The sequence below is a fragment of the Triticum urartu genome, chromosome 2 (genome assembly GCF_003073215.2).
Source record: "Triticum urartu cultivar G1812 chromosome 2, Tu2.1, whole genome shotgun sequence".
In the NCBI taxonomy this organism is placed as follows: Eukaryota; Viridiplantae; Streptophyta; class Magnoliopsida; order Poales; family Poaceae; genus Triticum; species Triticum urartu.
The window spans coordinates 414,763,469-414,786,758 of NC_053023.1; the positions used below are offsets into that span (position 1 = coordinate 414,763,469).

The following is a 23,290-nucleotide window of genomic DNA, read 5'->3' on the forward strand; positions in this document are numbered from 1 at the left end:
TGATATCTCACAAACCATCTCGTCTACATTGAAAATATCCGATATCTAGTAAAAAGAAGAACCGGTACAAGACCTTAGACCGCTAGTTACTTAATGGAACAAAAACAGTTGCAACGGACTAACACTACGGGTGGCGCGTCTGAATTTAGTACAAGGAAGTACTACACACCAAGCATAATAATTGATCATTAAGACATATGAAATTATAAGCATTAAAATGAAAAAGTGCAATGAGGTTACACACATGTGGACTTTATCATTATAGGCTAGCCAACTCCATTATTACTATCCAACACAAATTACAGGGGAATGCTATATTAATGATTATGCGGTACAACACATATTACAGGGGAATGCTATATTAATGACAATGCAGTACAACACATATTACAGGAAACACATAGTCCCCAATACACTGGAACCACTGAAGAAAACATCAGCCTAGTGTCATACATGGTGGGCTTCAGAGAGAAAAGTAGTTCTCCCATGCATGGGAGACCGTCGACTCGGTTTGAGATTAAGAAACAGTAAATACTTGTGAGTAGTATATTTTTTATCCTCTGGAGTAACAGAATTCTGTCTTATGTCAGTCCATCAATGAACTTTATGCCATGCTACTCCTACTTTTCTACTGTTTTCCAGAACACATCATGAGTTCTCTCTCATCATTTTCCTCTCACACGGCATGCACACAAACTGGGTTATCTCTCCCAGTCACTAGTAACATGCATTTTATTTTCAATCCTAAACTTGAAACAAGTATATATGTTAAAATCAATTTCATAAAAAATATTATGTCTGAACCTATATCTTTCTTTTGATTATATCTTCAAAACAAGCCCAATACTGAATATGCTTTGACAAATTTCAATATTTGAGACATGATTAATCCTGTAGGAAATGGTCTAAACCACGAGAGAACATAAAGAAAAATTATCATTCTCATATCACAAAAAAAAACAAATTTACATGATACATATTTTAGGGTGCACTATGAAACATGATGAACCTCTAAAAAAAGCAATATCCAAATAAAATAAAAATATATTACATGCGAGTGTTCAAAACAATAATTAAAAATATGAATTAAAATTTAGATGGGGCTGACTTGTAAGGAAAATCTGACCTGGTTGCTTGTTGAAACGAAAAATCACGGGATGAAATGTTAGGTGAGAGAAAACATTGCATATGTCAGCGATACTACACATCAATAGCTACATGTTATATTTAATTGCTTTACATACTCTGTTGCACACATCCCAACAAAATAACGGGACGGTGGATGCATGCACGGTATCTACCGTGCACGGTAGAAAAACCAGTCTCGGGCTTCAGACCACACTACAACAATAACTTACAACAATTATGCTTCTTTAGCCAAAAAAATGTTAGAATCCAACAATCTCCTAACACAATGAGGAGAACAATCAAGCGCAAAACTATCATCTGTCCTGATTGAACAATTAAAAATCCTAGAAATGATGCAAACCTAAAACCAAAGCAAGCACAACCACCCAAACTAACAAGAGATCCAAGTCAACAGGACCTACAAGCAAGATAACAACATATGAAGAACACGACCTAGATTTTTTGTGAGGGGGGGTCACTCAAACAACCTAGAAACCATATCTATAGATGAACTATCAAGAACACACGAGAGCACAAGAGGGAGGGCTGAGCAAAATGAGACAACAAACTGCTATGCAGGACCTGAATCGACACCGCCACACCAGGGACGGCAATCCTCATGCAAAAACGACCAAAGATGGTGGAATCACCATGGAAAAGAAGGCGCCAAGATAGTCGCGTCTCTCCTCTGTTCTCTGTCTCTCTCTGTAGCTCTATCTCTTTCTCTCGAACAGAGCAAAATGGACAACCAGATAAACACTGAGGGGAAAATAAATTCAAAATACACTCGGAAAGAAGAGGGTGGCCGCGAGCAGCCCCGGAATGGAAAAGAGTTGCTTTTCATCGGAATGAAAAATTAGCAAAACCGTTAATTAGTGTACATATGACAGGAGGAGACTGGAATGCACAAGCCAAGAAGATGGATTTTGCGTACGTATATACAGGCATTTGATGTTTGTTTGTTTTTTTGCGGGTGAGGTATTTGATGTAGTATTAACATGTGCAAATGCGCTTATCCTATTATTATCCTATAAACATATGGTGCCGGGTGCGACCGTGCGAGCCACAGCCATGTGTACATATCTCTTTAACGATCTCAGTTGCACGCCGCTACCTGCATCTTGTGCTTGGCAGCAGAGCTGGGCGAGGGCTTGCGATCGTCCATCCTGGCCTCCAGAAGCTTCTCCTGCAGGCTTTGCTTTTGCTTGTGCTTGTGCGGCCCTCGCGCCAATCCTTTGGATTCGTGGCTCCTCTGCCGCTGCTGCTGCGGTTTCACCAAGTAGGACGAACTGCACTGCTCCCCAACCGGCAATGCCGGGGTGATCACGGTCGACCTCTGCTGTTCCGATGTCGGCGTCGTCCCTGCAGACCCAGCTGTTTTCTTCCTGCTCTCGCTGATCGCCGACCTCCACAGCCGCCGTATCAACGCCGTGTTCTTCCCAGTGGCGGTGGCGCCCCTGCTTGGACTTGGATGGTGAACCTGATCAGTGAGGCCGCTGCCTCCTTTGCCATTGGACAACAAGGACGCGTTGCTCGCTCGCGCCACCGAACGGTCGCTGGTACCAGCCGAAGCACAAGAATCACGCCGCCGCTCACGGTCGGGCGTGTCCCAGCTACTGCCGCTGCCGTTCTCCAGGCCGGCGGAGCCGTCGAGCTTTTCCAAGAAGATGTCCGTCGCCGGGCTGACGGAGTGGACGTTGGACGCCGGGCTGCCGCCGCTTGCCGTCTCTTCTCTCCGGCAAAAGTGCTGGAACACCCGGTCCACGTCCTCCGGGGCATGAGGATTCCGATGGCTCAGCTCCTTGACTCCGCGGAGCCGGACGGAGCTCGCTGCCTCGCTGATCATCCGTGCCTCCCGCAACGTGGAGTTGTTGGCGTCGATGCTCTTGCCGTCCTTCCGCAGGAAGGACTCCATCTCGGCCTGCAGCCGGTTGAGCTGCGAGTACTTGTGCTCCAGCGCGAGCTTGGCGTCGGAGAGCTTCATCTGGACCCTCTCCTCGCGCCACACCTCCGCCATCTGCAGCATCCGGCGCTCCTCCTCCATCTCCTCCCGCATGCCCAGGCACTCGCGCCGCAGGAGCTCCACCTCCGCCTGGTCCTCCTCCACCTCCTTGGTCAGCTCCTCGCACGCGTCCTCCATCATCTCCCGCGCCTTGCGCTCCATCTCGTAGCTCTGCGCCGCCTGCTTCGCCGACGCCTTGGCCTCCGCCAGCTCCTTCACCAGCTTGCCGTTGGCCGCCTCCAGCTGCCGCCGGTGACGCCTCTCCGTCTTGACGTCCTCTTTTGACGTGGCGATCACGTGCTGAGCCTTGTCACGCATCCTGCTCTTCCACGACGCCTTCTCCTCCGTGACCTTCCTCAGGAAGCGCTCCACCTTCTTCCTCATCACGCGCTTCTCGTCCTCGAGCTCGCTGATCCGAGCACGGGCCTTGTCAAGCTCGGCCTCCAGCGCCACCGTCACCGCCGAAGCATGGCCGTGAGCCGGCATTGCACGGGCGTGATGAACATGTGGTGGGAGCTGGCAAGGATCATGTGAAGCCAGCATGTTGTGCAGGCAGGCATGCTGCTGGTCCCATTTGGTTGCCTTCTCCATCCAACAACCATATGGCAAGTCCACAGCGCAGGCATCGATCTAATCAATGAACGTGCTCAAGTTAGAAAATTCAGCTTATGCATGCCAAGAGAGAACATAAACAGAATTATACATACAGTGCCTACCTTGTCTAAGATGCTATGATTTCTGCATGGGATTCCGACGCCCAAACCGCACCGCGTTTTGTTGCCATTGCAGAGTTTCGCTTTCCCTTTTCTTCGGTGTCGGGGGCTACGCTGTATCAAGCATTGATTGTTAGTAGCAATCAGAGTCATATATAGAGGAAATACAGTAAGCGATTCCATGGTTGAAAAATGCAGCTGTTGGAAAGAATCACAGGATTGACAATACGTTACTGCATTCATCTGGTTTTGGATTACCCTGATAATCTACAATCCCGTATAAATTTGAAATATTTATTTGTTTCATGGCATTGAAGATTAAATATGTTGTGTCCTGCACCTGATTTATTTTATATGATGATGTTCTCTTTTGGGGAAATAATTAGTGGAGGATTGACAGCACCAAAAGTACAGGGGGGATGCTGATCATTTACAAACAATCATGCTAATTGAAACACTTCTGAACCTAAGCAAACTGAAACGAATAATTGGAGGAAAAGAGGGAGCAAAATTTGGTCCTGAATTCGCAGCCATGCCTACAGCCTGGTAGGAACGAGGAAGAAAGACCATACACAATCGAACCAGATGAGTACTGAACCAGATGGCGCCAAAGAAACCAGCCATAAAGAGAAGAAACAGGCGATGGCATCAGTTTGGGGATCAGAGGTCAAAAGCGCAACCCAATTTTGGCCATTGTGTAAGGAAGGATCAGGAAGAATCCGACCCCAAAATAATCTAGTGACAAATCAAATCAATCAATCTTGAATCAAGAAGAACAACCCCCCAAACCGGCTGACTCAACTGGAGAGAGGATCACAGCAACGAAGCGATGAGAGAGGGAGGCGGCGAGGGCACTCACGGGAGAATGAGCGTCGTGCCGCAGAGGGCCGGGGTTGACCGCCTGCCGCTCGGCGTGCCGCAGCCTCCAGAGGCCGGCGGCGAGCGCCCTTGCCGTGGCACCGGCGAGCGGCGGCGTCCTCGCCGTGGCGGCATTGTGACGTCGCCTCAGGTGAGCGCGGATGCCACGGGGGCTCCGGCGATGATGAGTGGCGGAGGGGGTCATGGGATCATGGAGCCGGAGATTGGAAGGTGGCAGGGAGTTATTGGCTGCTGTTGTTTTTGGATGGCAATTTCTTTCCGCATCTGCATGCACATGCCATGTGTGAGGAGACGGAGACCATCACAGGGACAAGACAGAGACAGACGGATCCTTTTTTCCTTCCTAACTTATTTCATTTTTATCAGGTAGTACTAGATCCAGGAGTGACTGTGATTTTGCTATTTATTTATATTTTTTGGCAGCTATGAGGATGATCCTCAGATTTCAGACCCAGTCCGTATAGTTGCTGCCATCGTCTTTCAGCTTGGTTTTCTCTAGGAACGCGTTGAAGTTGAGGGCAACATTAGCGTGGGTCATTTGATCTACAAGACATAGTGTAAAGATTTTAGACTAAGTTCATGATAATTAAGTTCATCTAATCAAATTACTCAATGAACTCCCACTTAGATAGACATCCCTCTAGTCATCTAAGTGAAACATGATCTGAGTCAACTAGGCTGTGTTCGATCATCACGTGAGACGGACTAGCCAACATCGGTGAACATCTTCATGTTGATCGTATCTTCTATACGACTCATGCTCGACCTTTCGGTCTTCCGTATTCCGAGGCCATGTCTGTACATGCTAGGCTCGTCAAGTTAACCTAAGTGTATTACGTGTGTAAATCTGGCTTACACCCGTTGTATTCGAACGTTAGAATCTATCACACCCGATCATCGCGTGGTGCTTCGAAACAACGAACCTTCGCAACGGTGCACAGTTAGGGGGAACACTTTCCTGAAATTATTACGAGGAATCATCTTATTTAAGCTACTGTCGTTCTAAACAAATAAGATGTAAAACATGATAAACATCACATGCAATCAAATAGTGACATGATATGGCCAATATCATTTGCTCCTTTTGATCTCCATCTTCGGGGCTTCATGATCATCGTTGTCACCGGCATGACACCATGATCTCCATCATCATGATCTCCATCATTGTGTCTTCTTGAAGTTGTCTCGTCATCTATTACTTCTACTACTACGGCTAACGCTTTAGCAATAAAGTAAAGTAATTACATGACGTTTATGTTGACACGCATGTCATAAATAAATTAAGACAACTCCTATGGCTCCTGCCGGTTGTCATACTCATCGACATGCAAGTCGTGATTCCTATTACAAGAATATGATCAATCTCATACATCTCATATATCATTCATTACATCCTTTTGGCCATATCACATCACACGACACATGCTGCAAAAACAAGTTAGACGTCCTCTAATTGTTGTTGCAAGTTTTTACGTGGCTGCTATAGGTTTCTAGCAAGAACGTTTCTTACCTACGCCAAAACCACAACGTGACATGCCAATTTCTATTTACCCTTCATAAGGACCCTTTTCATCGAATCCGATCCGACTAAAGTGGGAGAGACAGACACCCGCCAGCCACCTTATGCAACTAGTGCATGTCAATCGGAGCAACCAGTCTCACGTAAGCGTACGTGTAAGGTCGGTCCGGGCCGCTTCATCCCACGATGCCGCCGAATCAAGATAAGACTAGTAACGGCAAGCAAATTGACAATATCGACGCCCACAACTGCTTTGTGTTCTACTCGTGCATAGAAACTACGCATAGACCTAGCTCATGATGCCACTGTTGGGGAACGTAGCAGAATTTTAAAATTTTCTATGCATCACCAAGATCAGTCTATGGAGTCATCTAGCAACGAGGGAGAGGAGAGTGCATCTACATACCCTTGTAGATCACGCGCGGAAGCGTTCAAGAGAACGGGGTTGATGGAGTCGTACTTGTCGTGATCCAAATCACCGATGACCTAGCGCCGAACGGACAGCACCTCCGCGTTCAACACACGTACGGTTGGGAAGACGTCTCCTCCAACTTGATCCAGCAAGGGGGAAGGAGAGGTTGATAAAGACCCAGCAGCACGACGGCGTGGTGGTGGAAGCAACGGTGATCTCGGCAGGGCTTCGCCAAGCTCAGGGAGAGGGAGGAGTGTCACGGGAGGGAGAGGGAGGCGCCAGGGGCTAGGGTGCGGCTGCCCTCCCTCCCCCCACTATATATAGGGTCCCTAGGGGGGGGCCGGCCCTAGGAGATCCAATCTCCAAGGGGGGGCGGCGGCCAAGGGGGTGGCTTGCCCCCCAAGCCAAGTGGGGCGCCCCCCACCCCTAGGGTTTCCAACCCTAGGCGCAGGGGGAGGCCCAAGGGGGGCGCACCAGCCCACTAGGGGCTGGTTCCCCTCCCACTTCAGCCCATGGGGCCCTCCGGGATAGGTGGCCCCACCCGGTGGACTCCCGGGACCCTTCCGGTGGTCCCGGTACAATACCGATTACCCCCGAAACTTTCCCGATGGCCGAAACTTGACTTCCTATATATAAATCTTCACTTCTGGACCATTCCGGAACTCCTCGTAACGTCTGAGATCTCATCCGGGACTCCGAAAAACTTTTGGGTTACCGTATACTAATATCTCAACAACCCTAGCGTCACCGAACCTTAAGTGTGTAGACCCTACGGGTTCGGGAGACACGCAGACATGACCGAGACGACTCTCCGGTCAATAACCAACAGCGGGATATGGATACCCATGTTGGCTCCCACATGCTCCTCGATGATCTCATCGGATGAACCACGATGTCGAGGATTCAATCAATCCGTATACAATTCCCTTTGTCAATCGGTATGTTACTTGCCCGAGACTCGATCGTCGGTATCCCAATACCTCGTTCAATCTCGTTACCGGCAAGTCACTTTACTCGTACCGTAATGCATGATCCCGTGATCAACCACTTGGTCACATTGAGCTCATTATGATGATGCATTTGTGGGCCCAGAGATACCTCTCCGTCATACGGAGTGACAAATCCCAGTCTCGATTCGTGCCAACCCAACAGACACTTTCAGAAATACCTGTAGTGTACCTTTATAGTCACCCAGTTACGTTGTGACGTTTGGCACACCCAAAGCACTCCTACGGTATCCGGGAGTTGCACAATCTCATGGTCTAAGGAAATGATACTTGACATTCGGAAAAGCTATAGCAAATGAACTACACGATCTTTGAGCTATGCTTAGGATTGGGTCTTGTCCATCACATCATTCTCCTAATGATGTGATCCCGTTATCAATGACATCCAATGTCCATAGTCAGGAAATCATGACCATCTTTTGATCAACGAGCTAGTCAACTAGAGGCTCACTAGGGACGTGTTGTTGTCTATGTATTCACACATGTATTACGATTTCCGGATAACACAATTATAGCATGAAGAATAGACAATTATCATGAACAAAGAAATATAATAATAACCATTTTATTATTGCCTCTAGGGCATATTTCCAACATCCCATTGGACCCTTGTGAAGCGGATTCTCCGCTACATCCGTGGCACGATGGCTCTTAGGCTCACTCTCACGGCGTCCACTTCTCTGGAGATGGTAGCCTATTCCGACGCGGACCGGGCCAGCTGCCCTGACACCCGTCGCTCCACCCTGCCTACTGCGTCTACCTCGGTCCTTCACTCGTCTCGTGATCGTCCAAGCGACAACCCACCGTCTCGCACTCTAGCGCGAAGGCTGAGTACCGAGCAGTGGCTAACGTTGTCGCCGAGTGCACCGGGCTACGACAGCTACTTCAGGAGTTGCATCACACGTCTCCCATGCTACGGTTGTCTACTGTGACAACGTCTCTGCGGTGTACCTTTCCACAAACCCCGTTCATCATCGTCAGACTAAGCACATTGAGCTGGACATTCACTTTGTCCGTGAGCATGTGGCCCTTGGACGCATTCGGGTCCTCCATGTTCCAACTGCACAACAGTTCGCCGATGTGATGACTAAGGGACTGCCGACTTCCACCTTCGAGGAGTTTCGTTCCTGTCTCTGCGTCTCCGGCGCAGCTTCGACTGCGGGAGGGTGTTGAGTATATTGTGTATGTGTATATTGTGTCTTGAGCCCACCTCCTAGTTCATATGTATAGTTGAGGTTGTGAACCCCCTCTATACATCATATATACGTGACTGATGCACCGATCAATGTATTGTGTTGCACAACATATTCTTTCCCTTCTACATAGACCACCTGACTAAAAACAGTTTGAATTTTATTACTCTTGTGGAATGAGATGAGATGGCCCGCAGAAGAGAGTGATGTGCGCTGTGCACGGTTCTGTTGAGTGGGCTCCATTTTCTTTTCCCATTGAGTGACTCTGAAGCCGGACGGATGTGGACGTGGCAGGAATGGAATATTTGCCTTGGGCTTCAACGGCCTCGTCGACGTCGTGCTCTGCTGCTGCTAAACTGCAATCATCTCATCTCATCTCTTTGTCAGCAAGAGGATTGTAGCCAAGTCGGGTGATGAGAGTGTCATCATCTCTTTGTACCGGGAATCCATCCATCGCCCTTTTCTCGACAATGAGCACACAATCGATGATGCCACTAGCAAATGTCCAACCCAACTGCTCATAAAATATGGCTGGCACTGTTGATGGAAGTGACCACCTTTCGTATAGGGGAGAGGGGAATATACCGCAGGATGGTAAAGTACAAGAGGAAGGGATGCTAAGCACAGTGTTGATTAGTAGCTGATTGATGGACAGGTGCCTCCGCTGCTGTGTTAGTGTTGCTGCTGTGGGCTGCAAGGAGATTTGGATCATGCCCAACCCTGATTATATTATACCACTAGTACGGTAGTAGTACCTGTATCTAGATCACTCCTTCCCAGGCTCATCATAGAGTGTAGCAGCTTCCACTGAAAGATCTTTGGTTGTCTGACTGATCTGGTCCCCCTGTGTGTGTTGATGGCATTATACGTATGTGTGTGCTGCTTGTGCTAATCTCACTCATGGTAGTCCATCCGTTGCATCGTCATGATTTTTGTGCACAAACACTGCAGATGGATGTAGAATTTGTATCTGCTCATGCAAGTTGATGATCTGTACTGGCATATATGCATGTGGTTATGCAGAGGCCGGGCGTTCTTTCGATGCGATTGTATCACCTTGATATTTCAATTCAATGAAATGCTTTTTATCGAAGAAAAAAAATATGCATGCAGTATCTTCTAATGAATCAGCCCGATTATGCAGACAAGGCAAGATGATATATTTTTGAGTACTTGGTGCTGACATGGCAAGTAGGTATATTTTCGATATACTATAACAAATGAGCCACATGAAAGTTTTTTGGGTTTTTTTTTTTTGAAACCAAAGCCAGCCAGCCACATGGAAGTAGATGAGCTGCAACAAGATCAAAGATCACGGGAAAGGCTCCTGACATCCATCTCTCAAAACAGAGTTTCCTGAGCAGGCCATGCTTCCGACTTGTTGAGGCCTTCATTAATTATAATTATAATTAATAACAACAATAAAACAAACAATATAAAGGTGAACCAATGATAAAAATCATTAATAAAGTGACAAACCATTAGACAACAAAATCAAGTCTATCCAAGTTGTCATGCAGAATTATGGAACCTTCACTACTCGCTATACAAAAGGCATAATAGTAATAAATTAGAGTCAGTGTTGCATTCACTGTCATTCTGTGGCTTACAACAAATTACACTAATAGCTACCAGTTACAATGCTCTGATGCGATGACCAAGCACGCACAAAAACTCTGCGGTTCACAGTTCCAATCAGCTCTCCTCAACCTCTGGATAATTTGACAAACTAGGTGAACTAGACTTGAAGTAAAATAGTGGCCACAAGGGCGCCAAAGCAGACGGCTAGGCTAAGCTCCAGTCTGTTGTGGTTGACACCTGAAAAAAAAGGGATCGTCACTTTTATAGGCTCCAGAATGCACCACGACGGAGAAAGAAGAACATTTGAGCTTACCGTTCTGCGCCGATGTCGCCGCAGGCCTCTCTGGGATTGTTGGACCAGGAGCAGCTGCTGAAAAAATGGCCAAAAGTTAAGTGGAAGCCTAACTTGAATAAAAGCAACAAAAACAGCAGGAAGCTTGTGACGGGTTGCAACTGTCGATGCACATTGAAGTACTCCAATGCCACAACCATTTGGCTCAACTGTTCGCAGCACACAACTTTACAGCCAAGATGAAAGTTGTAGAGGTACAGGCAATTTATAATAGTATATAAAAAAGGCATAATGATAATGATTTCATTTGACGTTATTTCAGCAAAAGAGAGATAAAATATTACAGCAGATTTAGATAGAAGATTTCGATTTGTAAGTAGCCTACTCTGCTGAATAGTTTAAATTTTGAGAAACAACAAGAAGAGATCAAGTATGTAAACAACTGCATAATCAGCACCGTAGGTAGATAACATAACGTACATTTATTGCATGTTGAAGCCGATGCTTGCAAAGAAGGCGACCATGGGGCAGCTATGTTATCATTCAGATCACATGTGAAACTAATTCCAGAAGAAGGGTCAAATGATGCATCAGAGGGCATACTTGGAAGAAGGCATCCAGATTCTGCATCCAACCACAAAGCACGGATCAGCAACAATATATCAAGCCTAGTTTCTTAAGCTGCTTTCAAACTTATGGTGTGAAATTCAATGTAACTAGTAAGGCCTAAAACTGACATCCCAACCAGTCTGGGCTGTATAACAGAACTAACTGGCAGCTAGGCGAAAATGCACATCATCGAAATAAATGTTTCGCTATATAACTGGCAGATATTTATCTCAGTGTATTGGTTTCTTCTTAGTAGGAATTAATATGAGCATATTAAGAATTTAAGACTTCAACTTATATATGTCCACTATTCCAAATATCGGTCAGTTAACTGCCAACATGGTCAGTTAACTGCTATTCGGACCTCTCCCGATATGGGAACGTGCTATTCAAGCCATTAACTGGTCGGTCCAGTTAATTTGTCTGACGAGCTGATTTATCAGCTGTCAGGCCGAATTATTGTCCTGCTACGCATTTTTTAGCCCAAAATTGGCCTGTTCCCTCCCTACTTTTCGATGTGCAGGTCTATGGCCTTCCAGATTGGCTGCAACATCATCAGAACACCAAGGCAATACTTTTCCTTGTTGCTATGTAGCCTAGGATTGCATATTTAGACACTTGGTACATTGCATGTTGCTATTAGCCTAGGATATATAAATATGGCTCTAGTTAACCTACCGATAAATGGTTACCAATAAATTCAGTTAAATGCCGGATTCGCCGATTAATCCCTACTCAGCACCTTGCCGGTACCAGTTACCGGTATCTTGAACATTGTATGTCTTTCCATCTCTGGATGGTAGCAAGTGGAGTCCTCCCGAACTGATTTAAGACTAACTACAATTCCGTATCGAACTAATTCATACAGCTCGTTTTAGTCAGAACTGATTCATATGGCTGATTAGAACAACAAGAGTTGTGTAGGCTAGACCTGAAACCCTTTTTTTCGAAAAGGAAGATTACCCCCGGTCTCTGCATCAAGAGGTGCACACAGCCATTTTATTATATTATTCAACAGAACCCAACAAAACAAATACATGAATCAACCCAAAGCCAACGTCCTGGCAACAATTGTCGCTACACCTACAAGCCCTGACCTCACATCAACACACACCATCTAATCAGGTGGCCTCATCAGGCCGCCTGCCGGCAAGCAGAGAGCACCAACCGGTCTAGCTAGACCCTCTGAGCACATCACATGCGCACACTCTAGAATCAACCGCCACCATCTTCCGTCGTCCCACCTTCAGGAGCGATCAACGCATTCACCTCGCCAGGCCATTCTACCATCCACGTCACCACGACGCCAGGTAACGCCACCATCATGCGCGAGTCCATCAACATGCGCCTGTCGCCGAGACTCCGCTGTGGTAGATGCAACACCGCTCCTCCTCTTGTTCCCTCCATCCAGCACCTGCTCCAAAACGTTGCCCCCAAGAGGGTTAACGGCCCTGAAGGAACCGCCAACGTCCGATCCGAGAGACCCAGATCTATAGTTTCCCTCGGAGCATCTGAAACTAAGTGATGACGGTTGCAACCAACGATGTTTGACAAGGAGATGACGCCTAAGACGCCGCCATCATCTGCCATGACCAAGGTCCACACGGATTTCACCGGCAATCAAGGCACTCCAAACCAGCAGCAGGCTGGATCCATGCTGAGCTATGCCATGACGGCGCATGCAGCTGTTAGTACGCCAGCAGGGAACACAGCAAGCCTCGCCGATCCCTCAACGCGCCGCCGGCCGGCCATAGGCAAAACCGACGATGTATCTGGTGGGGATCAGATCCGCGGCCGCCACCGCGCCCACCATCGCCTGAGACGTGGGATCTTGTGGGCCATGGAGGCTAGCGCGGCCACCGCACGACCAGGGGCGCTGCCCTGGCTGCTGCGCGCAACTCCCCCTGGGCCACGGCCCAGCCGCACCAGGAGGTCGCCGCCGCATCAAAGACTCCCCGGCTCCTTCGGCACCGAGCCCGCCGCCACCGCGGCATACACCGGCGACATCAGCGGATACGAAATCAACGGCGCAAGGAGGTCTCTAGCGGCACTAGGGTTCGCCCCTGGCGTCGCCCTGGGGAGACGACACGAGGGGGTAGCGAATCTATTTCTCTTCGTCTGTTTTGACCTTTTCCCAGTCGTTCTGAAACCCATAAGATCTCGAAACCAGGTCATGGTTCTGGCACGTGGATAGCTAACTTCCATGCACCCACGTCCATGGCTAGTTCTTTGGTGATATCAAGTTTGGTCTAACCCGACATCTCTTGACATTATCAACACACTTTAAGCGCCTGCTATGCATAGCACTGACACTTCTGGAGGCCTGCGTTGTATAAGCCCAACACATCTCAGATGATGTTGGACAAGCTTCTCTTCAATCGGTGCTACCCCAACTCTATCACATATATCATCATTCTGGACCCGATCATTTCTTGTGTGGCCACATATCCATCTCAACATGTGCATCACTGTTACACCTAACTGTTGGACATGTCGCCTTTTGGTTGGTCAACATTCAGCACCATACAACATTGCAAGGTCGAATTGAATAACCCGGTTGAAGGGTAATGATCATACGTCTGTAATGCATTGTATGGCCCAGAATAGGTCCTATTCTTCTACCTTTTCCAGGTAGTCGATGGCTATTCACAGCTACCACCTTAACACCAAAGAAGAGTTCGACCCAATGCTTTATTTCTGTCTTAGTGAATCCCGATTCGACATTAGACATGTTAGAGGCTTGTATTCAAGCCTTTTTTGTCCACCAGTTTCTGGTACTCCAGAGCGGAGTAGAGCAGTTTGGTAGCTCACGAGGCTCATAACCTTGAGGTCACGGGTTCGATTCCCGTCTCCGCACTTAGCAGTCTGTATAAAAGGACTATTCTATTTCTCATTGGTTGTGCTCGAAAGGCAGTTATGAATCGATTGACTAATCCAATTCCAATATCTTGATTTCGCGCGGCAATGCATCGTGAACCGATATATATATCGTCTGCTAATACACGACCAATTAGTGTTTGGACAAAAAGTTTTTCCGTCATCCCATTTTGAGGACTTACAGAAATACCTCGGTTGATGATATCACCCCAAGTATTAATAACGTGACCTTGACTATCAACTACAGATTGGTTGAAATTGAAACCATTTAGGTTGAAAGCCATAGTACTAATACCTAAAGCAGTGAACCAGATTCCTACTACAGGCCAAGCAGCCAAGAAGAAGTGTAAAGAACGAGAGTTGTTGAATGTAGAAAGAGTACCTCTTTTTGCCTGGACTTCAAGCAGTTTAGCTTTAACCGTGTTAATGGTCTCACATTCTTGGTTTATAGAGAATCAAAGTTGATTTACCAATGAGTCGCGAAATGCTATGGTTCTTCCATATGATTTCTGAATTTATTCAGAAGTAATTCGTCGAGATCGTGCACCCTTTTCTTATTTATCCGAAAAATACTAAAAAATATTATAAAGTGCAGCCGGATTGTAGAAATTATCAAGTAGTACTTTCTTCGGATTCCGATCCAGAGTATGTTCCCATTCACTTGTTAAGGAAATGGCTATCAAGAACGAATTAACCCTTTATCCATTTTTTCTTTTTAAATACCCCCTCCCTAGGGAAAGAAGAATAGTACACTAAAAATGGATAATAATCCAGCCTTCAATAAGAAAAACTCTTTTGTTTGTAAGAAAGGAATGAGAGAGATATGGATTAGAAAAAAAAATTCCCAACGAGTAAAATCTCCTTGTGCTTCGGGCCCCCATAGTAGCAACAAAGAGTGTGCTAAACTATTGGCAGGGGTAGAAACTGCTGCGGTTAAGAAATTACAACCTTCCAAATAGGAACTAGCCAATCCATGGGTATACCAAGAAGTTACAAAAGTTGTCCCTGTAAACCAACCCCGAATCTCAATTTGTCAAGTCTCATGATCGTATCATGATCTATTTTTATTCGGCTCAATCTTTTTTAGAAAAAAAAGATTGAGCCGAGTTTAATTGCAATCAATTAGAAGAATATCAAAAAGATGAAAGATGTACAATCCAATTTCTCGATTCAATAGAAGCCCAAAGAGGTGCATATGGTACCCAAATAATAAGAATAGGATAGATATGTCAAAAGCAGGTCTGATTACACCTATTCCTAATCCTAAATAGAATGTAAGGACGTAGGGATTTCTATGTAAACAGAGTATCCTATTTCCATAGGCTCGAATGACCCCTTCCCCATACTACTAGTGAAAGAGAAAATGTAAAGACTACCATTAAAGCAGCCCAAGCGAGACTTACTATATCCATCTAAATTATGTCTCCTATTTCTATGAAGGGATTATTCTACTATTGATCAATAATCATAGTGGAATCAAGGGTACAGAGTCAAAAAGGGATTCCGCCCTAAGGCCATGGATCAATCAGTTCAAGGAATTTACTCCTGTATTTTAGGAATGGTATGAAGAATATACAGGGCCCATGAAAGGAAGATCAATGACTCATATAAATTACTTAATGGAAAATGTCCCGAGCTTTTTTGCTAAGACCAGCATAAAAATATGCCGCTGACGTGAGTAAAGCTAAAGCAACAGTAGTATTTATATCATTCGTGGGCGCTGCTAATTCCCCATGGGGTAACTATAATTTTCCAAGGTAAAAGAGCAACGAACATTATGAAACTGCGCAAAGAGTTAAGGAAACTTTACAGCGTTACAAAGAACTTCAGGACATTATCGCAATTCTTGGCTTGGATGAATTATCGGAAGAGGATCGTTTAACTGTAGCAAGAGCAAGAAAAATTGAGCGTTTCTTATCACAACCGTTCTTTGTGGCAGAAGTTTTTACTGGTTCTCCAGGAAAGTCGTGAGTGGGAACTTAGTTTCCGTCTGGGTATGCGTCCTTGGATTGCTGTTGCATATTCAGCTCCTGTTGCAGCTGCTACTGCTGTTTTCTTGATTTACCCTATTGGTCAAGGAAGCTTTTCTGATGGTATGCCTTTAGGAATCTCTGGTACTTTCAACTTTATGATTGTATTCCAGGCAGAGCACAACATCCTTATGCATCCATTCCACATGTTAGGTGTAGCTGGTGTATTCGGCGGTTCCCTATTCTTGTCCTATAGAACCTGCCTTTTAGCTTTTGTGGCACTTTCTTGTCGCAGAGGACACCAGAAGCTTGGCGCCACTTCTTCCATCCAACTTTGATTTGATTGCTCACGTCTTCATCGATATCACCATCCTTCTGCAGGATTGACCCCAAATATCGAAAGGGTCCTTCTAAGGTGCCACCAGCCCATAAAGGCTTATCTCCTCCTCCTTGTGCCTAGTAGTACTGAAACCATACCTCGTGTACTCATTTTAGTTCTATTAAGCCTAAAACCTTTCGATTCCAAAGTCTGTCTCCACAACTCTAACTTTCTAATAACCCACGTCCGACTATTGTCGACCAGCACCACATTATCCGCAAATAGCATACACCATGCGATATCTCCTTGTATATCCCTTGTAACCGCATCCATCACCAAAGCAAAAAGATAAGGGCTCAAAGCTAACCCTTGGTGCAGTCCTATTTTAACTGGAAAGTCATGAGTGTTGCCATCACTTGTCCGAACACTTGTCACAACATTATCCTACATGTCCTTGATAAGGGTAATGTACTTTGTTGGGGCTTTGTGTTTCCCCCAGGCACACCACATGACATTTCGCATTATCTTATCTTAGGCCTTCTCCAAGTCAATGAACACCATATGCAGGTCCTTATTTTGCTCCGTGTATCACTCCACAAGTTGCCGTACCAAGGAAATGGCTTCCATGGTCGACCTCCCAGGCATGAACCCAAACAGAATTTTGGTCACACTTGTCATTTTTCTTAAGCATTGCTAAATGACTCTCCCATAGCTTCATTGTATGGCTCATCACCTAATTCCACGGTAATTAGTACAACTTCGAACGCCCCCCTTGTTCTTGATTGGTACCAATATACTCCGCCTCCATTCTTCGGGCATCTTTATGATCACAAACATTTTCCCTTTATTAGTTTACATCTAAACATTTACTACAAGCTGATCAATCACATTTCCTCATTCTGATTTCCGCCTTTAGGAAAGGAATCATGGTTTACACCCTTATAAAAAATTGTGACACGGTTCATGGGTGGCAGCATACTCTCCAGATAGGCCCCCCACCTACTTCGCCTTAGGCATGGTTTTGGTCTTGTATGACTTTGCTAGATGCCGGCATTTGTGTGTGTGTGTAGCCGTGTGCATCCTAGCTATGCAAAGCTTGGATGTGTCTCATTTTGCTTGTATTCTCTTGATGCGACAATATGGGTCAGTAAAAGCACCCTTTATCGGGAAAAGAGAAGAAAATTGTGACGACTTGAAATTTATATTGCTGACCTCCTCTTAATATACATATTTATCTGGCACAATGTTTAACACACGCTGTTATTTTTTATTAGACTCAGCATGTTTGAAAGTACAAGCATGGTTAGTACTGAATACGCAACATTAGTCACATTGCAAGTAACACCGTATTCGTCAAAGGGTAATCAAAATGTGGCATGACACGCAAAAAAAAACATTAATATTTGTTCTGAGAACAAAAAAAAATGCACACTAGCCAAAAAATATATAAATCAACTTGAAATGCCAAATTACCTTGAGATCCAACTGCATGCCAAATCATAGGGGGTTCGGTCAAATGCACATACCCAAGACAAAAAGAAAAAGATCAAGAATTCAGTCATTACAGATACATAGATGCAAATTAAAATATAACTCTACTGCAAGTATCTAAGTAAAATATACTGTCTAGCTTACCTTGAAGTGAGAAATCCTTCAATGTTACTTGGCATGAGCTATAAACATTTGTGCTGACCTTCATCTCTTGCAATTTTGCCCCAAGGACTGACGCACAATTCAAAGCTTGCAAATTTGTTATGAAACTTTGCTTTTGCAAGTGAGATACGTAACTGTCCATCGCCTTGCAGCATACAGTAATGTTTTTAACTGTACCACCACACTCCTTTGCAACCTTACTTGTGTCTGGGAAGCTTAGTGGGCAAACTGGAAGGTTCAAATGGAAAAAAGAAAATCTCAACATAAATGCTGCTGCCAGTGAAGAATGAGAATAAAATTGAACCTAGACACATATTTAAATAAATTAGAAACTAAATACAAATATCCAGGTATTGCACATGTTCGTCAAAAGGCAGAGTACAAGAAACATTTTAAATCTGGCAAATATACATTCATGGCAATTCTGATGTATTACTGCACTAAATATTTTATTCTTTCGATCTAATTGATATGTTCAAGCCCTGTCACACCCAACACATTGCTGGTAATGGCGCACATATTGTGAGAACCTTGCATATTGCTAACATGAAGATTGAACTGAAAAACTCAAGCTCCTATTGAGTCATATGCCTTAACAAAGTCAACTTCATATAGGAGCAAATCATTCCATTTATCCGCTCGGCCAAACGAAAAATTCAAGCACCCATGTACACAATATTTGGTGTCTTGCTTTAAATTTCGATGTTTTTGTCTGAGCAAATAAAGTATGGTGGTATGGTGCTTGAAGCTAAATGTCTGTCGCAGCCTTTTCCTACCTATATAGCCATGAAAAGATTGTAATATTTCACACACACATATACATATAGTAATGCTATGCATGGGTATTATCTTTGTGCTCCAACAGTATGTTCTATGGAGCTAGACAAGTGGAATTGGTGACATTCTATCAGTTTAATGGGTGCAAACATTGTCTTTATGTTACTACAAAATTCAAGTAAATCAATCTGCCTGCTCAACAGGATAATGACATAAATGTATGTAGTCGTTCTAAAAGAGTAAAATGTACTGACTGCTGGGATCATAATTCACATTTAAGCAAGTTATTAGTTTGAATGTACGTACCTCCATTGACATTACAGTTTGATATCTGCCTGAGCATTTTGGTTGCGGATGATGGCTCAAGCCTGCTGGATAACCATCTAAGTACAACGTTCCTGCAACTGTCAACTTTGGGACTGGCAGTGTCGCTTGTCAACGCAGCGTCCTTGGAAGAGATTTTGCGGGCAGCATCACTTATAGCGCTCTGGCATGTCTGGCTGCAGCACTCGTTAACAGGGTCGACCTTCCGGCAGGCCTCGAGGAGCTTCGACGAGTCGACGACGCTCTCAAACGCGTCGACGGTGCTAACGGGGCACGACCCCTCGGTGGCATTGGAGAGGTGGACGGAGCAAATGCTGTGGAGATCATCACTGGCACCCTGGCTCATGAGCAGCTGCTGGACGTCAGAGAGACAGTAGTTGGCAAGAGTGGGATCCAAAGCGAGGGACCCCGTCTGCTTGCTGGACTGCCCTATGAGGATGGTGAGAGTGGCCTGGAGCTGGGGACAGCAGATGACATTGGCGAGGAACGGAGCGAATGAGGCGAAGCAGTCGACGGCCGTGGTGGTCATCAGGCCATTGATGGCAGTGAAGTTCAGTGAGCATTTGCCTGCATTGGGGGGGGGGGGGGGCGGGGGGGGGAGGGTGGGGGGGAATTCAGTTCACAGCTTGATTTACACTGACAAAATAGAAATAGAAATGGAAATGTGCAGTGAGTTGAGACCTGACAACTTGGGCGTAGAGTTGTTGTAGAAGGGCGCGAGAGGGGCAGGCGCGAGGAAGGGGACGAAGGGCTGGGGGGAGCCGGTCGGCGAGAGCTCCGGCATGAGGCCGCCGCTGTCGTCATCTTCCTCCGCGTGGTCGATCCGGTGGAGCACCGGCGGGCCCTGACCAAATGCCTGCCCGGAATTCCCCAACAGCCCATGTAAACCTGCACATTGACAAATCAAGAATCAGTCGCTTGTTCCCGCAACTAGGATTTCGCCTCCATGACAGATCAAAATCGAGAACCAGCACAGAGGCAGAACCAGCACTGGCTACGACCAAGCATTCGTATGTCCGGCGGCTGGGCGCACTTCAGTAATTTGCAAGAAGGGGAAGAATCGGAGTGTAGCCAGGCAGCAGATCAGCAGAGAGCTACTCACATAGGCATGAGAGGAGAGCGGCCGCCACGGACAGCCGGCCTGCGGGTCCCATCCGCCGGCCGCAGCGCACGGCGAAGGCGGGGCGGAGGCGGCTGCGGCTGCGGCTGCGGCAACGAGGAGGAGGAAGAAAGAGCAGAGGCCGGAGAGGGAGGGACGGAGCCGCTGCTTGTGTGTGAGTGTGAGAAAAAAGGGAAGTGGAGAAAGTGGACAGCTAGGGGAGTGCTGCGAATTGCTAGGTACACCCGGGACAAGATCTGCTGGAGCATTTGCCTAATTGCCTTCTTGTTTCAACGCCAGTACTGGAACGACAAGAAAAATTCAAGATAGCAAACGTATTTTTTGTTTTATTTTCAAGAAAAAAAAAATCTTGTAAGGTGGGCCACGAACAAATTTTGTCAACTTCTCCATGAGTCAACACTTGCTTAAGTCAGCCACTTCGAGCCTCTCTACTTTATATTCCTTAGGCGACAAGTTGAGTACGTAACAATATATTGTTTGACATACCATGTGTTTATTTGTATAGTTTGACCATATAATGTACAAAGATCATGTTTGTTATTGTAGATTGAGTAAATTTTACTATTTGCCTCTAAGTTTTTATGTTGTGACAGAATACCGCATTGCACAGAATTTTCACATTTACCCAATTTGACGAAACATTGCCATATAACTTTGACACTTTATCCATGTTCACGGGCTGGGCTGCGCCCCAACCTGTCAGCAGTGCCGCCCACAGGTCCAACAAAAGGAGTTTGAAAACCCAAACCCAAAAAAAATGGACCGAAGTAATTAAGTCATCTGCGTAGCAACCCAGATTAGCTGAAACGTGAGGCCAACTTGTCAGATTGGAAAAAAATAAAAGGGGTAAAAAGTGGTAGCTGTTTGCTTAAATTGGGAAAAATATGAAAATTCTGTTAAATAGGCTATTTTCTGTCACGACTGTGGAACTTAGGGGTAAAATGAGATTTACTTTATAAATTAATATCTTGTTATTTTCTGGTGATAGTGTGGCCGCATATATGCTAAAAAAATGGTATATTGTGAATATCCATGACAATGTGTTTTTGCAGGTTATCAATGATCATGTTAGCATCGCATGATTGTAAGGCTTTTACCTGTGAAGTTTTATAATGACACTGCTTGCTGTTGTGGCAGATGCAACACAATTAACTTCCTACAAGAGAGATCTCCCTACAAGATTGAGAAAGCCTATGTTCTGTTTTGAAACAAGAAGGATGGCTGAATGGTTTTGCTCCCTACATTGTCTGATCCAGCATGGGAGTGAGCGGTATGTTTTGGGGTACATGTGCTCGGGTAGACGTGAGGAAAGAGGAGTTGGGGGTGCTGGGAATTGAATATCAGCATCAATGCTCTTCAATACCCCCTGCCACCACGTTGCCTTGTCGCTGACGTATGGGGCCGTGCACGCGCAGTGAATTTCCCGCGGTCGCCACCCGTTGTCCGTTGATCAGCTATTAGATCATCATGCCCACAATTACTACTCGCACTTGCTAAAAAAATATATACTCGCCGGAGACATGTCCCTGACAGCCGGTACCCACGGCCTTTTAACCTGGCGCTAACGTACCAGTGGGATGTTTGATGCTTCTCGATGGGGGAGCGAGCATACACCCATGGAAGTCAGAGATGACCGGCGACTAATGGACGTAACCGCTTGAGTGCCTTCAAACCAAATCAACAACATGACCCTTTTACGGCAATATTTCTTGGATGGCGATGTGCATGATATTGAATTCATGTTTCTTTACGGAAAAACTTTCAATCTATTCACCTTCAATCATGATAGTACAATAAACACTAGAAATAATAAAAATTACATCCAGATTTATAGACCACCTAGCGACGACTACAAACACGGAAGCGAACCGAAAGCGCGCCGCTGTCATTGCCCTTCCCTCACCGGAGCCGGGCAAACCTTACTGTACTAGACAGTCGAGAAGTCGTCGTGCTAAGGTCCCATAGAACCAACGCACCAGAACAGCAACCGCCGCAGATGAAGAGTGTAGATCAAAAGGATCCAACTTGAAGACACACGAACGAAGACGAACGACGAACAGATCCGAGCAAATCCATCAAAGACAGATCCGTTGGAGACACACCTCCACACGCCCACCGATGATGCTGCACGCATCACCGGAACGGGGACTAGACGGGGAGACCTTTATTCCATCTTCAGGGAGCAGCCGCCGTCTCGCCTTCCTGAGCAGGACACAAACGCTAACAAAACTCGAAAAAATATATGAAAACGGAGCGCTCCCACCGGAAAGGGCCGAGATTCACTCCGCCTCCACGGCCCTAAGGCCACCGGAGACGGGATGGACCAGCGTCGGTGCCGGTGGGAGGCAAAGAACCCTAATTTGGGGAGGCGCCAGCTGGCTACGTTGGAGGTGGCGGCTGGGTAAGCGCAAGCGCGAGCAGGTTAGGTTTTATTGAATTCATGTTACTAATGGAGAGAGTCCGACCGCGAAGAGCTTAAGAGCATCTCCAGCCTCGCCCCCAACAAGCTCCTTCAAGGCCTTATTTATTACCTGCGCCAAAAAATCAGCCCAGTCGCGTCCCCAGAAACTCAACTTTCGCTGGTAAGGGCCAAATTTGTTGTCGGCAGACCTAGGCCAAACCCGGCATGCTGGGGACGCTAGGGGAAACAATTTTGGCGCGAAAGCCTGGCGGGCCCGCCGAGTCAACGACCGGGCGCATTCACCGTCCTCATCGTCTTGGTTTCCCGCGAAGAATCAATGCCAAGGTTGTCGTGCTGCCGCGCCGGACAGCCTTCCATTGATGCCTCACGGGCGGCGCAGTGAAGGCACGGGCGCCGCGCGTTCCGCCCGCTCCCGCCACGCGTACACACGACGGCTGCCCTCTCGTCGCCCCTCCCTCGCCGGTGAGCGCACACTCCATCGCGCAAGAACCCT

At 46.3% G+C, this 23,290-nt stretch overlaps 2 protein-coding genes and 1 non-coding gene across 4 annotated transcripts; 1 reads left to right on the forward strand and 2 right to left on the reverse strand.

Moving 5' to 3' along the window:
* Positions 1-2,121: 2,121 nt before the first annotated feature.
* LOC125541602 lies at positions 2,122-5,021 on the reverse strand. Its single transcript, XM_048704966.1, has 3 exons — positions 4,703-5,021; positions 3,847-3,957; positions 2,122-3,760 (listed from the first exon to the last, which is right to left on the reverse strand). Exons 1-3 carry the CDS (start codon positions 4,904-4,906, stop codon positions 2,225-2,227), a joined length of 1,851 nt encoding a protein of 616 aa, XP_048560923.1. The 5' UTR covers positions 4,907-5,021; the 3' UTR covers positions 2,122-2,224.
* A 5,268-nt stretch (positions 5,022-10,289) lies between these two features.
* Positions 10,290-20,544, reverse strand: LOC125537610 (uncharacterized GPI-anchored protein At1g61900). Of its 2 annotated transcripts, none has more exons than XM_048700937.1 (8): positions 20,358-20,544; positions 19,937-20,143; positions 19,238-19,822; positions 18,137-18,382; positions 17,975-17,986; positions 11,207-11,350; positions 10,748-10,801; positions 10,290-10,671 (listed from the first exon to the last, which is right to left on the reverse strand). In XM_048700937.1, exons 1-8 carry the CDS (start codon positions 20,407-20,409, stop codon positions 10,592-10,594), a joined length of 1,380 nt encoding a protein of 459 aa, XP_048556894.1. In that variant the 5' UTR covers positions 20,410-20,544; the 3' UTR covers positions 10,290-10,591. The 2 variants fall into 2 exon arrangements, with proteins under 2 accessions (XP_048556894.1, XP_048556893.1); XM_048700936.1 differs by having other exon boundaries at positions 10,748-10,804; positions 20,358-20,543.
* On the forward strand, positions 14,119-14,192 carry TRNAM-CAU. The gene has a single exon. It is a non-coding gene; the product is annotated as a tRNA-Met (tRNA).
* Positions 20,545-23,290: the final 2,746 nt, after the last annotated feature.